Source organism: Artemia franciscana, chromosome 15 (genome assembly GCF_032884065.1).
Source record: "Artemia franciscana chromosome 15, ASM3288406v1, whole genome shotgun sequence".
Classification (NCBI taxonomy): domain Eukaryota; kingdom Metazoa; phylum Arthropoda; class Branchiopoda; order Anostraca; family Artemiidae; genus Artemia; species Artemia franciscana.
The window spans coordinates 7,242,115-7,260,570 of record NC_088877.1 but is presented as its reverse complement, the minus strand read 5'-3'; the positions used below and the strand labels follow the sequence as shown (position 1 = coordinate 7,260,570).

The 18,456-nt window shown below is 32.4% G+C and overlaps 1 protein-coding gene across 1 annotated transcript in view; it reads left to right on the top strand.

The window, feature by feature from the left end:
• Nucleotides 1–18,456, top strand: part of LOC136035996 (dynein axonemal heavy chain 5-like) — a 261,598-nt gene that overhangs the window by 180,981 nt on the left and 62,161 nt on the right. Inside the window, exons 35-40 of the mRNA XM_065717914.1 lie at nt 1,021–1,101; nt 3,905–4,022; nt 6,736–6,881; nt 11,736–11,951; nt 14,022–14,456; nt 15,591–17,303. Coding sequence (XP_065573986.1) covers nt 1,021–1,101; nt 3,905–4,022; nt 6,736–6,881; nt 11,736–11,951; nt 14,022–14,456; nt 15,591–17,303 — 2,709 coding nt within the window. The remainder of the gene's footprint in view (nt 1–1,020; nt 1,102–3,904; nt 4,023–6,735; nt 6,882–11,735; nt 11,952–14,021; nt 14,457–15,590; nt 17,304–18,456) is intronic.

Here is an 18,456-nt window from a genome sequence, read left to right as displayed (position 1 = left end):
TTCAAATTAAAAATTTTATTTTATTTTAAATTCCACCAGTTTGTCTCTTAACCATCATTCTTGTCGAAATGTATTTCATCATTCATATTTCTAACATGTCATTCTATCTTCCGGGACTTAATCCGCAGCTGTCTGATTTCCATGATGATAGTAATGAAAAAATAAGGTCAAGGTCATTGGAACCGTAAGGGAGGAGCCAGGGGACGATGCCTCTCCTAGGGAAAAGAAGACACCTAAAAAAGCTTAAAAAATGGAAAAGAGAAATGCTCCTTTGGATATCCTGGCAAAATAAAGAAAACCAATGGTATTACTAGCCCCTCTTTCTCCTCTTGGTGACATTTTCGATGGTTCTATTTGGCTGTTATATTTAAAAGAGAAACGCATGCCATTTGGTCGAAAATGAGTTATTTATGTGTCATGGGTAAATGGGTAAAATCAGTACGAGGAATCGAATGAGGCAATCTAAATTGTCTTATCTTGCACCGTTGTGAAGATAAAAAGAGGCATACGCCACTAAGTGGCATTTGTTCCTTTTTTCTATTTGGTCTTATTGCAATCTAGAATGACAGAAGACTATAACATGGGGATCTGGCATTTGTCTCCTTTTTTTGTCAAGGAAATAGGGACCTTTGCCATAAAATGGAATAATTTTGAATTCAATCGGAATGCTTGAATTTAATTTATACTGCTGAAAACAGCATAAAAAGTGGGTTAGAATATTTTGCCTTTATTTCCACTAGATTAATCTTTCAGAGCGACCACAGCCGACAAACTTTTTTCCGTTTTTTTTGGCTCTCCTGGAAACTGGCCTATGTCGCCCTCTTAATTATCAGACCCGAATTGGTCTTGGCAGGAACCAAAAATTTCTAAATTTGAGATTGTGGACGTAGGTGTAACCTAGACCACCTAATCGAAGATAATCTATCGAAAATTTCAAACCCCAAAAAACACTTTCTTTGAACTCTTTGTAATGCATTGATACAACAGTAAGATTACTAACCTTATATACTTATTTCATAGGTACTAATTGAAGTCGAAGCAAGGGCACGAGACGCAGAAACTGTCAAAGATGAAGTTCAACAAGTGAAAGATAAAGCTCAGGTTATGCATTTTCCTTACTTGTATTTGATTTATTATCTTTTTTATATTTCTTCTTTATTTTTCTATTGTCTTATCATTATCTATCTGAAGTTGCTGGTTTAGTCAGTTGCTTAAAATGTTATTTGTCATAAAGAAACAAAACGATCAAAAACGGGGTTTTTAAAGGCCAAATGAAAATACTGAAGAAAATACAGAAAGCGAATATTTCGAGAGAACAACCGCCTCTCTTCTTCAGCGTGAAAAAAAAAATATGATCAAGGAAAAAACAAAAAACCAAACAGGCACGGAAAGTACAACAAAACCAGTGAAATAAAACTGCTAAAAAATTAAATAAAATTCAATAAAAAACCAAAAAATTAAAAGAATTAAAATCGAATATCTAACAAACAATAAAGTGAGCTATTCACCAATATCAGTGATTTGCACAAAATCCAAACAAATTTGAACTGCCAACGACGGATTCATTTGTTCGTTAGTATCCGTCGTTGGCAGTTCAAATTTGTTTGGATTTTGTGCAAATCGTGGATATTGGCGAATAACTCACTTTATTGTTTGTAAGGTATTTGATTTTAATTCTTTTAATTTTTGGTCTTATTGAATTTATTTTATTTTTTTCTCTTTATTCTTTTTTTCCCGTCTGAAAATTGTCTTTTTCAAGTTACTTCGTCCCAAATACCGAAACTTTTGAAGCTAGATTCTTTTTGAATTTTGACATAAATTTTTAATTTTGGATGTAGATTCGTTAATATCTAGAAGTTTTAATATAGTTAAACATAAAATTAATACAAACTATACATTAATATACCACACACTATACACACTATAAGTTTTCTTTAGAATTATAATAAAAATCCTATATAATTAATTATACTAATGTAGTAATATAGTTTCAGTAAATATACTATGTACATTAATATACTACGTACATTAATATATACAAACTATACATTAATATATAAAATGTCCTTTAGAGACAAACCATGTGTGTATCATAAATCAGTACAACTAGATTCAAACCTTCTAGTCCTCTTGAGCTTGATTTCACAAAATATTGATCAAAATTTATATATAGCTATTCAAACAGTTCGTGGTAACGAACTGTAGTAAGGAGCGACCCGGCTCAATAGTAACCAAAACTCTAAAAAAATGGAATTTTGATACCAATACCTACATCAAAAGAATCGCATTTTAATGCTGATTTTAAATATATAAGTTTAATCAAGTTTAGTCTTACCCATCAAAAGTTACGAGCCTGAGAAAATTTGTGTTATTTTAGAAAATAGGGGGAAACGCCCCCTAGAAGTCTTAGAATCTTAACGAAAATCACACCATCAGATTCAGCGTATCAGAGAACCCTACTGTAGAAGTTTCAAGCTCCTATCTACAAAAATGTGGAATTTTGTATTTTTTTTGCCAGAAGGCAGATCACGGATGCGTGTTTATTTGTTTCTTTGTTTTTTTGTTTTTTTTTTCTTTTTCCCAGGGGTGATCGTATCGACCCAGTTGTCCTAGAATGTTGCAAGAGGGCTCATTCTAACGGAAATGAAAAGTTCTAGTGCCCTTTTTAAGTGACCAAAAAAATTGGAGGGCACATAGGCCCCCTCCCACGCTAATTATTTTACCAAAGTCAACGGATCAAAATTCTGAGATAGCCATTTTATTCAACGTAGTCAAAAAACCTTATAACTATGTCTTTGGGGACGACTTACTCCCCCACAGTCCCCATGGGAGGGGCAACAAGTTACAAACTTTGACCAATGCTTACATATAGTAATGGTTATTGGGAAGTGTACAGGCGTTTTCAGGAGGATTTTTTTGGTTGGGGAGGGGTTGAGAAGAGGGGGATATGCTGGGGGAACTTTCCATCGATAATTTGTCATGGGGGAAGAAAATCTCCATGAAGGGAGCGCAGGATTTAATAGCATTATTTAAAAACACAATGAAAAAATAAATATGAAAAAGTTCTTTTAGCTGGAAGTAAGGAACAGCATTAAAACTTAAAACAAACAGAAACTATTACCCATTTGAGGGGCTCACCTCCTCCTAATACCTCGCTCTTTACGTTAAAGTATTTTTAGTAATTTCAACTATTTATTCTACGGCTTTTGTGATTCTGGTGTCATTCTTAATGAATTGGGACAAAATTTAAGCTTTAGTGTAAAGAGCGAGGATCTGACAAGGGGGCGAACCCCCTCATATATGTAATAAAGTATGAGAATACAAAAGTTCTTTACGTAAGCTAATTTATAAGTTACGTAAATCTTTTACTAATAAAAATATTCGTAAAAAATAAAAAGTTCTAGTTGCCTTTTTAATTGACCAAAAAATCGGAGGGCAACTAGGCTTCCTCCCCCGCTCTTTTTTTCTCAAAATCATTCGATCAAAATTATGAGAAAGCCATTTAGCCAAAAAAAAAAATTCAAATTTCGTTTTAATTATTCTTCTGCGGAGAGCCAAAATCAAAACATGCATTGATTCAAAAACGTTCAGAAATTAAATAAAAAAAACAAGTTTTTTTAACTGAAAGTAAGGAGCGACATTAAAACTTAAAACGAACAGAAATTACTTCGTATATGAAAGAGGCTGCTTCCTCATCAACACCCCGCTCTTTACGCTAACGTTTTTTACTGTTTTAAAAAGAAGAATTGAGAGACAGAGTCAAACTTTAGCGTAAAGAGCGGGGCGTTGATGAGGAAGCAGCCTCTTTCATATACGAAGTAATTTCTGTTCGTTTTAAGTTTTAATGTCGCTCCTTACTTTCAGTTAAAAAAACTTGTTTTTTTTTATTTAATTTATATTTTAGAATTTAGTTGAAGTCATTGAAAAAGACAAATTGATTGCAGAAGAGAAGCTAGAGCTGGCACGGCCTGCATTAGAAGAAGCAGAAGCTGCACTAAACACTATTAAACCAGCACATATTGGTAAGATCAAGTTCTTTTAATCACCTTTGTGGGCATTAAAGAGCAGTATACGATTTGGTGGTGATCTTATTATTTCCGGTATGAAATGTTAATATGGTTCGATTAACATATTGTATGATATGTGTGTTATGATATTGTTCTGCTAGTTTTTTTTCTATTACTCTACAGTCTCATATCTATGCTAATTTGTGGGTTATAAATAAATCAAAAAATAAATACAAAATTCCGAAAAGGCTGTTAACCGTATTTTTAAAATTTTCGGAACGCGTTCGTTCATACACGATGGCGGTAATAAAAAAAAAACGTGAAACTGGTGCCAATGGTGTCACTGGAACTGATATTGTTCTGCTAGTTTTTTATGATATTGTTCTGCTAGTTTTTTTTCTATTACTCTGCAGTGTCATATCTATGCTAATTTGTGGGTAAATAAATCAAGAAATAAATACAAAATTCCGAAAAGGCTGTTAACCGTATTTTTAAAATTTTCGGAACGCGTTCGTTCATACACGATGGCGGTAATAAAAAAAACGTGAAACTGGTGCCAATGGTGTCACTGGAACTGATATTGTTCTGCTAGTTTTTTATGATATTGTTCTGCTAGTTTTTTTTCTATTACTCTGCAGTCTCATATCTATGCTAATTTGTGGGTTATAAATAAATCAAGAAATAAATACAAAATTCCGAAAAGGCTGTTAACCGTATTTTTAAAATTCTCGGAACGTGTTCGTTCATACACGATGGCGGTAATAAAAAAAAAACGTGAAACTGGTGCCAATGGTGTCACTGGAACTGATTATATACCATTGGCTCTTTTATAACACTGACAACTTTAGTGTAAGTGTGAACTTTAAAGACGCTAAAAAGTTATAGCAGCAGTAGAAAAAATTATAAGTTATAAGAAGTTATAGCAGCAGTAAAAAAAAATTTAATAGTAAAAGGCTGTAAACTGTAAATGTGAACTTCTAAGAATATGTTTATATATAAACGACTAGGTGCCACTATTTTACTGACCTTAAGAAATTCAAAACCCACATTTTCTTTTATCACATGAAAGAATCTACGGGTTTTTGTGGAATTTCTTATAGTAACAACTTGCATTTTGCTTTAAAATTTTGGGAAATCTTTAATTTAATTTAAGTGCACTTTATTGTGACACGGGAACCATATGCAAATTTGTTTTTCTTTCAGCCCTAATTCGTAAACTTGACAGACCTCCTCATTAATCATAATAATTAAATTTGATTATGATAAAATTAATGAATAGCTGGCCATTCATTTAATTGCTGCAGAATAATATTTATTTTGAATCAAACGGACTTAGTATTCAAAAATATACCAGTCTGACGTTACACTGATAATAGAGTAAATTTAGAAAGATTAATGATTTATTTGCTCTTAGTGTATCTTTCTTAGCAATGATTCAAAAATTTGAGAGGCCTTCCTCATTTGATTATAACAGCATCATTTATTTATAAGAGTTATTATTAGAACTTAAATCACATGAGCTTAATGAACCAAAATATACCAGTCTGTGGTTACAATGTTAATGGTTTTAATTTGGAAAGGTGCGTGATTATTTTATCTTAGCCTATTTTTAGTAGTGATAATTCGAAAATTTGAGAGAACTCCTTATTTAGCATCATTTGATTTTTGAAAATTATTGGAACTGGATCACATGAACTTATTAAGCTAAAATATACCAGTCTGACGTTAGACTTGTAGTAGAGTTAATTAAAAAAGATATATAATTATTTTTTCTTAGTGTTTTTTTTTTGCCACAAATAAAAAGTGTAAGAGGACTGGAAATTTAATTACGATAGTATCATTTAATTATGAAAATTACTAGAATTTCCTTAAATTACTAACATATTAATTGGTATATAGTGTTTCATTAAATTGCTGAAGATTGATTTTTTTTTCATCAAATTGATTGGTAGAAACTCACCAGCCTGATGCCAGTGACGTCAATTGACTCAAAAGTAATTGAAGAAAGCTTTAAATTACTTTCTCTATTTTTATTTTAGCCGCAATTAAAAAAATTGACAGACCTCATCGTTCGATTGTGAAAACGTGCTTAAATTTTGAAAAATCAATACAGTATATAGTTTTTTGTGGTTTCAGAAGAATAATTGATTTTATATTCTGTGAAATTAATAAATTAATTCACCAGAATGCCTCCACCAATGCTGATTGATGCTACAGTTAATTTAAAAAATAATTACAATTACATCTTATTTTTTCAAGTAACTCATAGCATTCTTTGAATTTTAGTTTATGGCAAGTACAACGTTCCTCATTTCAACATTATTCTGATTTTTTTTTATCATTATCATTCAGTAAATCAAGTAACTCATAGTATTCTTTGAATTGTAGTTTATGGCAAGTACAACGTTCCTCATTTCAACATTATTCTGATTTTTTTTATCATTATCATTCAGTAAATCAAGTAACTCATAGTATTCTTTGAATTGTAGTTTATGGCAAGTACAACGTTCCTCATTTCAACATTATTCTGATTTTTTTTTTTTTTTATCATTATCATTCAGTAAATCAAGTAACTCATAGTATTCTTTGAATTTTAGTTTATGGCAAGTACAACGTTCCTCATTTCAACATTAATAAATTAATTCACCATAATGCCTCCACCAATGCTGATTGATGCTACAGTTAATTTAAAAAATAATTACAATTACATCTTATTTTTTTCTTTTAGCCACGATTCGTAAACTTGGCAGACCTCCTCATTTAATTATGAGAATCATGGATTGTGTCTTGATCTTGTTCCAACGAAAATTACAGCCAGTAATGACAGACTCAGTGGCCAAATGTATTAAACCCTCATGGAATGAATCTTTAAAGGTATGGTGGAAATAAAAGGAAAAAGAAGACACTTCTGTTCTGATAATGCTGAAATAAGAGTTTTTCAGTTTTTAAGCCCCAGAACTGAAAAAGTTTTTGACCTTGTTGATTCCAATAATATAATTTTTATTACCATATACCACCATTTATATCGGTTTTAAAGGCCTTTCTAGAAACTCCTTCTAGCTTGTTTTTGGTATAATTTTTTGTTTCTTATTTTAACATGGATAATATTTTCAATTCCTGAATCTCAGTCAAGTAACAATTCTTTTACATTCGAAAATTTATTGAAATATACAGTTTTAGTTTTCGTTCGTAACAAGGCAATGTTCGTTCTGTACTATGTTGCAGCTACTGCCGCAGCAGTAGCTACTGCCGCAGCTACTACCGGTTTCCTGTTGTATGTTAGGTTACCGAGTGCATAAGGACATTGATGGTATACAAGAAAAACAGCCGGCATAACTAAATATTTTTAGATTTTCAGTTGTACAATTATTGAATATAATTCTCTTAACTCTTGGTAATAAATAATTAGAAAGTATCCTTAATTAAAATAAAGGCTTTTTTTCAAGTATTTGCCATTCTGTGAATGTTGTGTTTCTTAATTTGCGTCCCACAATGGTCCTTCAATAGTTTTCCTGCTTTATTTTTAAGCTATTCATATGAATAGACTCTGAATATCTACTACTACTATTAAAATTCACTGCAGCACCAAGCCTGAATGATCCTGGGTTAATGAGCTGCATTATTCCTTCTGGCGGAAACACCTCATGAAAATTAGATACAATAAAATCAAAAAGTATTCACCTCAAATCGTATTTTTCCGCCAAAACACTCGTTATAAAAATATCAAGTTACCGGTAAAAAGCTATTTTTTCATGGGTGTGCTATTTGGTGGTGCGCTTAGAACATTTCAAACTTAAATGCACCTGAATCATCATGACACATGAAGGTACAGCAAGAAATGGATAAAATTTAATGAAAAACGGAGTAAAAATTAAAAACATAGTTTGTAAAAAGCCTTTTATTTTTTGCAATTATGTGTTTTTCTAATGTTATCTAATATGCTATCTAATCGTGGTTGAACCGTAATCACGCATGACGCATCACACATGACGTCATGTCGTAATCACACTGACATCATGACAACTGAGGGTACAGCAAGAAATGGATAAAATTTGATGAAAAATGGAGAAACGGTAGTATTTACCCAAAGCCACGGCTGTATAAAGCCTGATTATCCCGTATAAACACGGTGTAAAAAAACAGCTGGGTAACCCAGATTCACACAGTTGTGTTTGTACAGACGCAAAATACCTCTTGCATACAGAAAAAGGCAGAATCGCCCACATCAGATTGGCTTATTATATTTATTAGAAGGCACATGTCAAAATTAAAAACATAGTGTGTAAAAAGCCTTTTGTTTTCTGTAATTATGTGGTTTTTTTTAATAGTTGATCTTTTTTTTCAATGCCATCTGTGTAAACACGGCTGTTTAATTGCGGTTGAACTGTAATCACACATAAACTTGCAAAAAAAGGTTGGAATCTCGTGGAACGCTGAAAAATTACTGTTCGAAGCGTAAATGCTGCCGTTTGAACTTAAGCAAATACTTACACGTAAAAAAATTGAACTATGCTAAAACGAAAGTCTTCTTTCATACTGAAAAAAGCTGGACATGCCATTTTTGTCAGTGATGATATATAATAAAATTAAGAAAATCACAAGAGAAAATAAATAAAATTTTTATAAGTTTGGTCGGCGTAATTAATAAGTGCAACGATTATATCCGTCACTCTTACAGGTCACTTGTAAAGTTAAGAAAACACGTTTCATCCCTTTGAAAACAATTTGAAGGTTTTGTCTCCTCATGATTATTTCTGCGCACGTTTCTGCCTTCCCAACTTTCCTCTAGTTTCTCGAAATGAATATCTTACCCATTCCATATTTGCTATCCAAAATTCTATCATCATTGGATAAACCTACTAACCTATAGTGATTTCGAATTTTAGTCTAGGGCAAGTACAGCGGTCATTAGTTCAACGTTCTTCTGAATTTCCTGTTTTCATTATCATTGGGAAAACCTAGTAACTTGTAAGATTCTTTGAATTTTTGTTAATGGTAAGCACAGCATTCCTTATTTTAACATTCTTCAGAATATTTTATGATAAATATTATTGAATAAACCATGAATCTTACTTGATTCTTGGAGCTTTAGTTTATGGCAAGCACAACGTGCCTCAGTTGAACGTTCTTTATAATGCTCTGTTTCCAATATCATTGAATAAGCTTTTAAACCTTACATAATTCTTGAAATCTTAGTTTATGGCAAGCCCAACGTTCCTCAGATCAACACTTTTTAGAATGTTCTGTTATCAAGATCATTGAATAAGCTCTGAACCCTTCTTGGATCACAGAACTTTCGTTTATGGAAAGCACAACGTACCTCAGTTCAGCTTAGTTCAGAATGTTCTTTTATCAATATAATTGAATCTCTGTATTGTATTGTATCAGATTAACGACGCATCTTGACTACTAAGGTCCCTGCGTCGGCCCTGCAGTGCATTACCGCAGCATGATTCGATCTCTGGGTCCCGTATTACCAAGCTAAGGTCAAACCCACTGCGCCACCACAGGACGTAATTGAATCTCTCTGATAACTTGCAGTATTCTTTGAATTCTGGTTAGGTTGAAGGCAAGCACAACGTTCCTTAGTTCAACGCTTTTCAGATATTTTGTTATCAACATCATTGAATAAGCTCTGGACCCTTGTTGTATCCTAGAATTTTCGTTTATGGAAAGTACAACGTACCTCAGTTAAGGATAATTCAGAATGTTCTTTTGTCAATACAATTGAGTCAATCTGGTAACTTACAGTATTCTTTGAATTTTATTTTAAGGCAAGTCCAACGTTCCTCAGTTCAATGCTTTTCAAAATGTTCTGTTATCAAGATCCTTGAATAAGATCCGAACCCTTCTTGAATCCTAGAATTTTCGTTTATGGAAAGTACAACGTACCTCAGTTAAGCATAATTCAGAATGTTCTTTTGTCAATACAATTGAGTCAATCTGGTAACTTACAGTATTCTTTGAATTTTAGTTTACGGCAAGTACAACGTTCCTCAGTTCAACATTCTTCATAATGCCCTTTTATCAATATTGTTGCTTAAGATTTGGGCCCTACTTGATTCTTAGAATTTTAGTTTATGGAAAGTGCAACAATCCTTGGTTCAAACTAATTCAGAATGTTCTTTTATCAACATCATTGAATCAATTTGGTGACTTATAGCAGCCTTTGGATTTTAGCTCAAGGCAAGTACATCGCTCCTCATTTCAACGTTCTTCATAATGCTCTTTTATAGGTATCATTGAATAAGCTATGAGCCTTGTATGATTCTTAGTATCTTAGTTTTTGGCAAGCACGACTTCCTCATTTCAACATTATTCTGATTTTTTTTTATCAATATCATTCGGTAAATCAAGTAACTCATAGTATTCTTGAATTTTAGTTTATGGCAAGTACAACGTTCCTCATTCCAACATTATTCTGTTTTTTTTTTTTTTTATCAATATCATTCGGTAAATCAAGTAACTCATAGTATTCTTTGAATTTTGGTTTATGGCAAGTACAACGTTCCTCATTTCAACATTATTCTGATTTTTCTTTTTTTATCATTATCATTCAGTAAATCAAGTAACTCATAGTATTCTTTGAATTTTAGTTTATGGCAAGTACATCGTTCCTCATTTCAACATTATTCTGATTTTTTTTTTTATCAATATCATTCGGTAAATCAAGTAACTCATAGTATTCTTTGAATTGTAGTTTAAGGCAAGTACAACGTTCCTCATTTCAACATTATTCTGATATTTTTTTTATGATTATCATTCAGTAAATCAAGTAACTCATAGTATTCTTTGAATTTTAGTTTATGGCAAGTACAACGTTCCTCATTTCAACATTATTCTGATTTTTTTTATCATTATCATTCAGTAAATCAAGTAACTCATAGTATTCTTTGAATTTTAGTTTATGGCAAGTACATCGTTCCTCATTTCAACATTATTCTGATTTTTTTTATCAATATCATTCGGTAAATCAAGTAACTTATAGTATTCTTTGAATTTTAGTTTATGGCAAGTACAACGTTCCTCATTTCAACATTATTCTGATTTTTTTTTATCATTGTGATTCAGTAAATCAAGTAACTCATAGTATTCTTTGAATTTTAGTTTATGGCAAGTACAATGTTCCTCATTTCAACATTATTCTGATTTTTTTTTTTTTTTATCAATATCATTCGGTAAATCAAGTAACTCATAGTATTCTTTGAATTTTAGTTTATGGCAAGTACAACATTCCTCATTTCAACATTATTCTGATTTTTTTATTTATCAATATCATTCGGTAAATCAAGTAACTCATAGTATTCTTTGAATTTTAGTTTATGGCAAGTACAACGTTCCTCATTTCAACATTATTCTGATTTTTTTTTATCAATATCATTCGGTAAATCAAGTAACTCATAGTATTCTTTGAATTTTAGTTTATGGCAAGTACATCGTTCCTCATTTCAACATTATTCTGATTTTTTTTTTATCATTATCATTCAGTAAATCAAGTAACTCATAGTATTCTTTGAATTTTAGTTTATGGCAAGTACAACGTTCCTCATTTCAACATTATTCTGATTTTTTTTTATCATTATCATTCAGTAAATCAAGTAACTCATAGTATTCTTTGAATTTTAGTTTATGGCAAGTACATCGTTCCTCATTTCAACATTATTCTGATTTTTTTTTATCAATATCATTCGGTAAATCAAGTAACTCATAGTATTCTTTGAATTTTAGTTCATGGCAAGTACAACGTTCCTCAGTTCCTTGCAAAACTTCCCTAAGGATACTATAACAGATGAAATGATAGAGTTGTTAGAACCGTATTTTCGTGCTGATGATTATGATATGGATACTGCAAGACGTGTTTGTGGAGATGTAGCAGGTCTTTTATCCTGGACGAAAGCTATGGCATTTTTCTTTGGAGTGAACAAAGAAGTTCTTCCTCTAAAGGTAGTTTTTTTCAATAAAATTTTAGTTATTTCTAATTTATTTACGTATTAAATTTTTACAGTCATATTTGGTTTGTATGTTTGTGTCTGTATTTTATTTATTTATTTTTAAGAGGCACTTCAATGATACATAGGCAAAAATACGATTTGTTGAGGTTTTAAAATTGACGGGGGGGGGGATCTAAAAACTTCCGGTTAGTTATTTTCGACCACCATGTTTTCATTGGTTCATATTTCATTTTGATCTGCCACAAGTTTTGAGGGGATTTAAGCGGTTTCAAAATTCCCATAAGTAAGTTTTTGAAATGAAACTTTACAGATACACCGAATTATTTGTCATAATTCCTAAATCAGCTTCAAATGACAGCTTTGTGTCGCTAAATTTTTTTTTAATATTTCTTTTTTATGTTCCTTTTTTATGTTTCTTTTTCTATATTTCTTTTTTATTTTCTATTATTGTAGATTTGGGTTCGCTCTATGCTTGGTTGCAGCTATTGCTGCAACCGTGACAATCCCTAGAGAAAGAGTCATTTTGAAAAAGTGCACATATTTGTACATTTCAGAAGGCAGGCGCGTCTAAAATTTCAAAAATGAAAATTAAAGCTTTTAATTTCGAATGAGATTTCATATAAAATCGTGTTTTAAGGCGGTAATATAGGTATTAGACGTGTAAAAACTATCATCTTTGGAGTGAAAAAATTATCATTTCTTCTCAAAGTAGTTTTAAGGAGTTTAGTTGTTTTAGTCTGATTTTCTTACATTCGATTTATTTATTGAAATCAGCATATTTATCTAATCAAAATCTTGACAATAATAGCCTATTGCTGCGTTCGCTTTTAACAACAAAAATTATCATGATTTTTTCATCATATTTTGAAAGGCAGTTGCAAGTGTTACCCTGTGATTGTACGTTTGTTTATTTGCGTGTTGCTTAAATGCATACCTCGTTTACAAGCTATACACGAGCACTTGACTTTGGTAGTAAAAGATTATCATTTTCTTTATTTTCTGGTGGGATATTTTTCAACCATTTTTTGAAGTGTTTTGATTACTTCAAAGCTGCCGTCACATCCCAGCAGTAAGCTAATTGCTAATGTAAGTAAATTAAGGGATTTGTGTTGTGTGTATATTAAGTCACTTCAAACAGTGTAATATCAAGCAAACTTGAACTATATTAGTTGGAAATTTGTTGACAAAAGATACATTTTTTAAAATAAATAAATACTTTATTTAGCCAATAATGCAAAGTAGCCAAAACATTAAATAAGAACTGGTAAATGTTGGGTATACTTGTTTTGTATCACATTTATTAAGGATCATATTCATTTCGTATCATAAGAGTTTATTTTCGAAACGTTTTAAATAGTGTATTTATTACCATCGTATGATCTTTTGTTTATTCTCCGTATCAAACAGTTCGTCGTAACTAACTGTAGTAAGGAGCGACCTGGCTCAATAGTAAACGAAACTCTAAAAAACAGAATTTTGATACTAAAAGATACATCAAAAGAATCGGATTTTCGTGCTGATTTTAAATATATAAGTTTCATAAAATTTAGTTTTAAGTTTTTACTGTTTGATAAAGTAGAATTGAGAGAAAGAGTCAAACTTTAGTGTAAAGAGCGAGGCGTTGAGAAGGGAACAGCCTCTTTCATACACGGAGTAATTTCTGCCCGTTTTAAGTTTTAATGTCTCTCCTTACTTTCAGTTTAAAAAAAAACTAGTTTTTTTTATTTAATAAATTCATTAAAAAACAAAAATTATTATCTAGTCTCTTTTGATTTTTCTTTTCTTTTTTAAAGGAGAATGATCATTTTTTTCATTGAAATTATGTGGTTTATTGTTGGTCTTCATTTCGGCTAGTGGTAATCCGTATAAAGAAGATATATCCCATAATAAAAGTAAGGCGATTCACATCACACAATATAAAAATGATATAATGGCTCATTCTGTATATTCCACTATTTTATTTAAATTTGTTGCAAGAAGTAGGAATAATTGCTTAATATTTAAAAAAAAAATCAGCTTAAGGTTAAAACATGTAGTTTCCATAGCTGACATTTTTTTTCAGGCAAATCTTGCGTTACAAGAGGCGCGGTTAAAAGGAGCCAACAGAGAGCTAAGGAGAGCTGAGCTAACATTAAGAGAAAAAGAGGAATCCCTTGCTTCTGTTACCGCTCAATATCAAGCTGCATTAGTTGAAAAAGAAGAAATCAGTGAAGCTGCTGACACATGCAGAAGGAAAATGGGTCAAGCTGAGGAGCTAATTTCTGGACTCAGCGGAGAAAAACTTAGGTGGACGGTCCAGAGTGGACTGTTTAAACAACAGCTTGGGCTATTGCTTGGTGATGGACTTCTGGCTACTGGGTTCTTGTCCTATGCTGGACCATTTAATCAAGCATATAGGATGAAGCTACACATTTGTTGGAAAGAGCTGTTAGATGACTATTCAATTCCTTATACGGCTGGACTTGACGTTGTTTCTATGCTTGTTGACCCCCAGAAAGTAAGTGGGTCCTAAATTTTTTTTCGTATTTTGAGGGGAAGAGTCTTTGCTATTAGGCCTATTTGTCAGGAACTGTTATTGCTAGCACTAGTCAGACACACCTTCCATTATAGTCAATAGCTTTAGCTGGTTACCTGGAAAGATCTGAGGAAGGTAAACAGGAAGAGTTTGCGAAAGCAGGTGATGGTTGTCTCAACTCCCCATTGCGATTTACTGGCATGAAATTGAAATCAGCACACTTGGTTCGGACTGTTGAGTCTAGTGTCGCATCCTTCACCTTTACTTGTTATCTAACATTGAGTACCTTATGGAGCAATGTTGTCTCCTGAGAAACTTTATCTGTTCTATAGGGTAATTTCTGTAAATGAAATAGTTTTTACTCTTTTTCAATTTCCTTGACTCATTATTCTCGATCCTATTAAAAAAAATAGAGTGTAATTTTTAGAGAAGCCTTTTTTTCAGTTTTGTTTGTAAGTCTGCAAGTCCAGAATTCACAATGTCACCTTTAACGTAAGTAGATTCAAAGTTTAATAAAATTTATTGGGCTTGTCTTTACTAATCAATTTTTCATTATATTCCAAAAATGATTCTGTTGAAAAATATACAATATCGAGACTTGTGCGATTCCTAATTTGAATAAAACGACTAGTTCACATGACTTATCAAATTTCGCTGGATGACCTCTTTCTCTCTGTCTCACTTTCCCCACACTCTTTCTCTCTCACTATTTCTCTTTCTCTCTCTCTCTCTCTCTCTCTCTCTCTCTCTCTCTCTCTCTCGCTCTCTCGCTCTCTCTATCTCTCTCTCTCTCCTATCTCTTTCTCTCTCTGTCTCTTTCTCTCTCGCTTTTCTCCAGTTCGTTCTTTAAATCTTTATTAGTATGAAGTATTCCTTCTGTTTTGCTAGTTTATTTCTCAATTTTTTTTTACGAATATTTTATAGTTTTATCTCATTCCTAATACTATTTAATGGATCTTTTAAAACCACTAAATTCTTTTAGTTTATGTTTTTTAACCTTTTTAAAAGAAAGCTTAATTGATAAATTAAAGATGCTGAACTTTAATTCTTATTTCAGGCCTTATAGCTTCCAAAATATTTACAAATATAACTTTACTTAATATATTTTAATTTTAGATATCAGAATGGAGTCTTCAAGGCTTACCAAATGACGAACACTCAATCCAAAACGCTGCTATTGTGACTCGTTCAAACTCGTATCCTCTTTTGATAGATCCTCAAGGCCAAGGTAAAAGCTGGTTAAAGGTGAAGGAGTCTTGCAAGGAACTTCAGATGACATCAATGAATCATAAATATTTTAGAAAACATCTTGAAGACAGTTTATCTCTTGGTAGACCCTTGTTGATTGAAGACATTGGCGAGGATTTGGATCCAATCTTGGATAACTTATTGGAAAAGAGGTTTATAAAAGCAGGTACAATTGATAAAATTATAGTTGGTGATAAAGACTGTGACATTATGCCTGGTTTTGCGCTTTATATGACAACGAAGCTGTCAAACCCATCCTATACTCCAGAAATTTGTGCAAAGACAGCAGTTATAGATTTTACAGTGACACAACAGGGTTTGGAAGACCAACTCCTTGGAAGAGTGGTGTTGATGGAACGATCAGAACTAGAATCTGAACGAGTCGCTGTATTTGAAGCGGTTCTTGAGAATAAAAAGATGATAAAAGGGCTTGAAGACAATCTCTTAGGAAGGCTGACAGCTGTAGAAGGCTCTTTAATTGATGATGATAATCTTCTCTTAGTTCTAAACCAAACAAAAAAGGCAGCGAGCGAGATAGCCCGAAAATTAGAGGCTTCAGCTGCAATGGAAGAACGAATCGAAGCAGCCCGTGAAGCTTTCCGCCCCGTTGCTGGAAGAGGGTCTCTTCTTTATTTTTTAGTTGTTGAAATGGGTCTCGTTTCATCTATGTATCAAACTTCATTGAAGCAGTTTCTTTCTCTTTTTGATATTTCAATCAGCAAAGCTGCTAAATCGTCTAGTATAGAGTCAAGAGTCAGTTCTATCTTAAAAACTCTAACTTTCGAGATTTGGAGAAATTCCCTCCGTTGTTTTTATACGGAGCATAAGCCAATATTCACTCTTCTTCTAGCTTTGAAAATAGATTTACATTCTGGAAATATAACTCACAAGGAGTTTATTACCTTGATTAAAGGAGGTGCTTCTTTTGATATCAAGACAGTGCCTGCCAAGCCTTTTCGGTGGCTTCTAGACATCACCTGGTTGAACATAATATCTTTAAGTTCTCTCCCCGAGTTTGGTCCTCTTCCTCAATTATTTTCAGAAAATGAACGTGATTGGAAAAGTTGGCTGGAAAAAGAAAGACCAGAAACTGCAACAATTCCTTGTAGCTTTAATTCCACAGATTCATTCAGAAAGCTGCTACTAATACGTGCTATGTGTGTTGACAGAATGACACAACAAGCACGCATTTATATATCAGAGTCACTTGGCTCAGAATACAACGAACCCCCTCTTTTAGATCTAGAAGAAGCATTTCAAGAGTCGGACGCTCTTACTCCGTTGATTTGTCTACTCTCTGCTGGGGCTGATCCCACTCACAAAATTGAAAGTTTGGCAAGACAGAAAGAAATTTTTATATTTTGCCTTTCTATGGGGCAAGGTCAAGAAGTCCCAGCAAGAAACCTTCTTGTAGAATGTATGAATAAAGGACAATGGCTGTTATTACAAAACTGCCATCTGTCTCTCAGTTTTTGTGGAGAAATTCTCGAAGCCATGATGTATAATGAGACAGTGCATGACAAGTTTAGGCTCTGGCTTACAACTGAACCGCATCCTCAATTTCCTATAGCCCTTCTTCAGGTAATAACTTTTTAACATATTTTCTTTGTATTTTTAACGTTATTAGCCTCGAAAAATAAAATTAAGAAAAATATTGAAAGTAACTGTCCAAGTTCTGTTTTTGTTAAATCGTTAAGTAATATTTTTAGCCTTCTAAAATTATTAGTCTAACTAAAATTACTTATAAATACCTTAGTAAAATTGCCGAAAGTTCTTAAATTTTAGCCATTGACGATAATACTTAAAAGGCCTAAATAAGAAAGTGCACATGGAATATCGTTCGTGGAAATTTATTCAAATGTGGGGTCTCAGTCCCTTTCTGCGCTGTAATAGCTGGGATCGAACAACAGGCCTCCAATTACGAAGCAGATCAGTTCTCGGTCTTACCACAGGTCAAAAGTATTAAAAAAAAAACCATAATATCTATATGTACCGCCTTAGCTGTTTAGTTAACGAGAATACACCCACATTTTTATATGAAACTTAAGATTAATTTGGCATAAGACTATAAGTATTGGAGGTTGCTTTTATAGATGTTCCACTTTATAATCTATGAATAAGACCCGATCAATCTTAAAGACAACCAGAGATTGAACAGTCGAGCCAGAGCACTTTCTTAATTACTTTTAGCCATATTTACTGACGGGATGCCTTCTTAATTGTATATTTAACGAGAATACACCCACATTTTTATGTGAAAGTAAAGATTAATTTGGCATAAGACTATAGGTATTGGAGGTAGCTTAATAGAAGTTCTACTTTATAATCTAGATGAATAAGACCCGATCAATCTTAAGGACAACCAGAGATTGAACAGTTGAGCCAGAGCACTTTATTATTACTTTGAGCCATATTTACAGACGGGATGCCTTCTTAATTGTTTATTTAACAAGAATACACCCACATTTTTATTTGAAACTAAAGATTAATTTGGCATAAAACTATAAGCATTGAAGGTAGTTTTTACTGAATTTCCACTGTATAATCTACTTGAAAGAGACCCGATCAATCTTAAAGACAACCAGAGATTGAACAGTCAAGCCATAGCACTTTCGTAATTACTTTGAGCCATATTTACTGACGGGATGCCTTTTTAATTGTGTATTTAACAAGAATGCACCCACATTTTTATGTGAAACTAAAAATTAATTTGGTATAAGACTATAAGTATTGG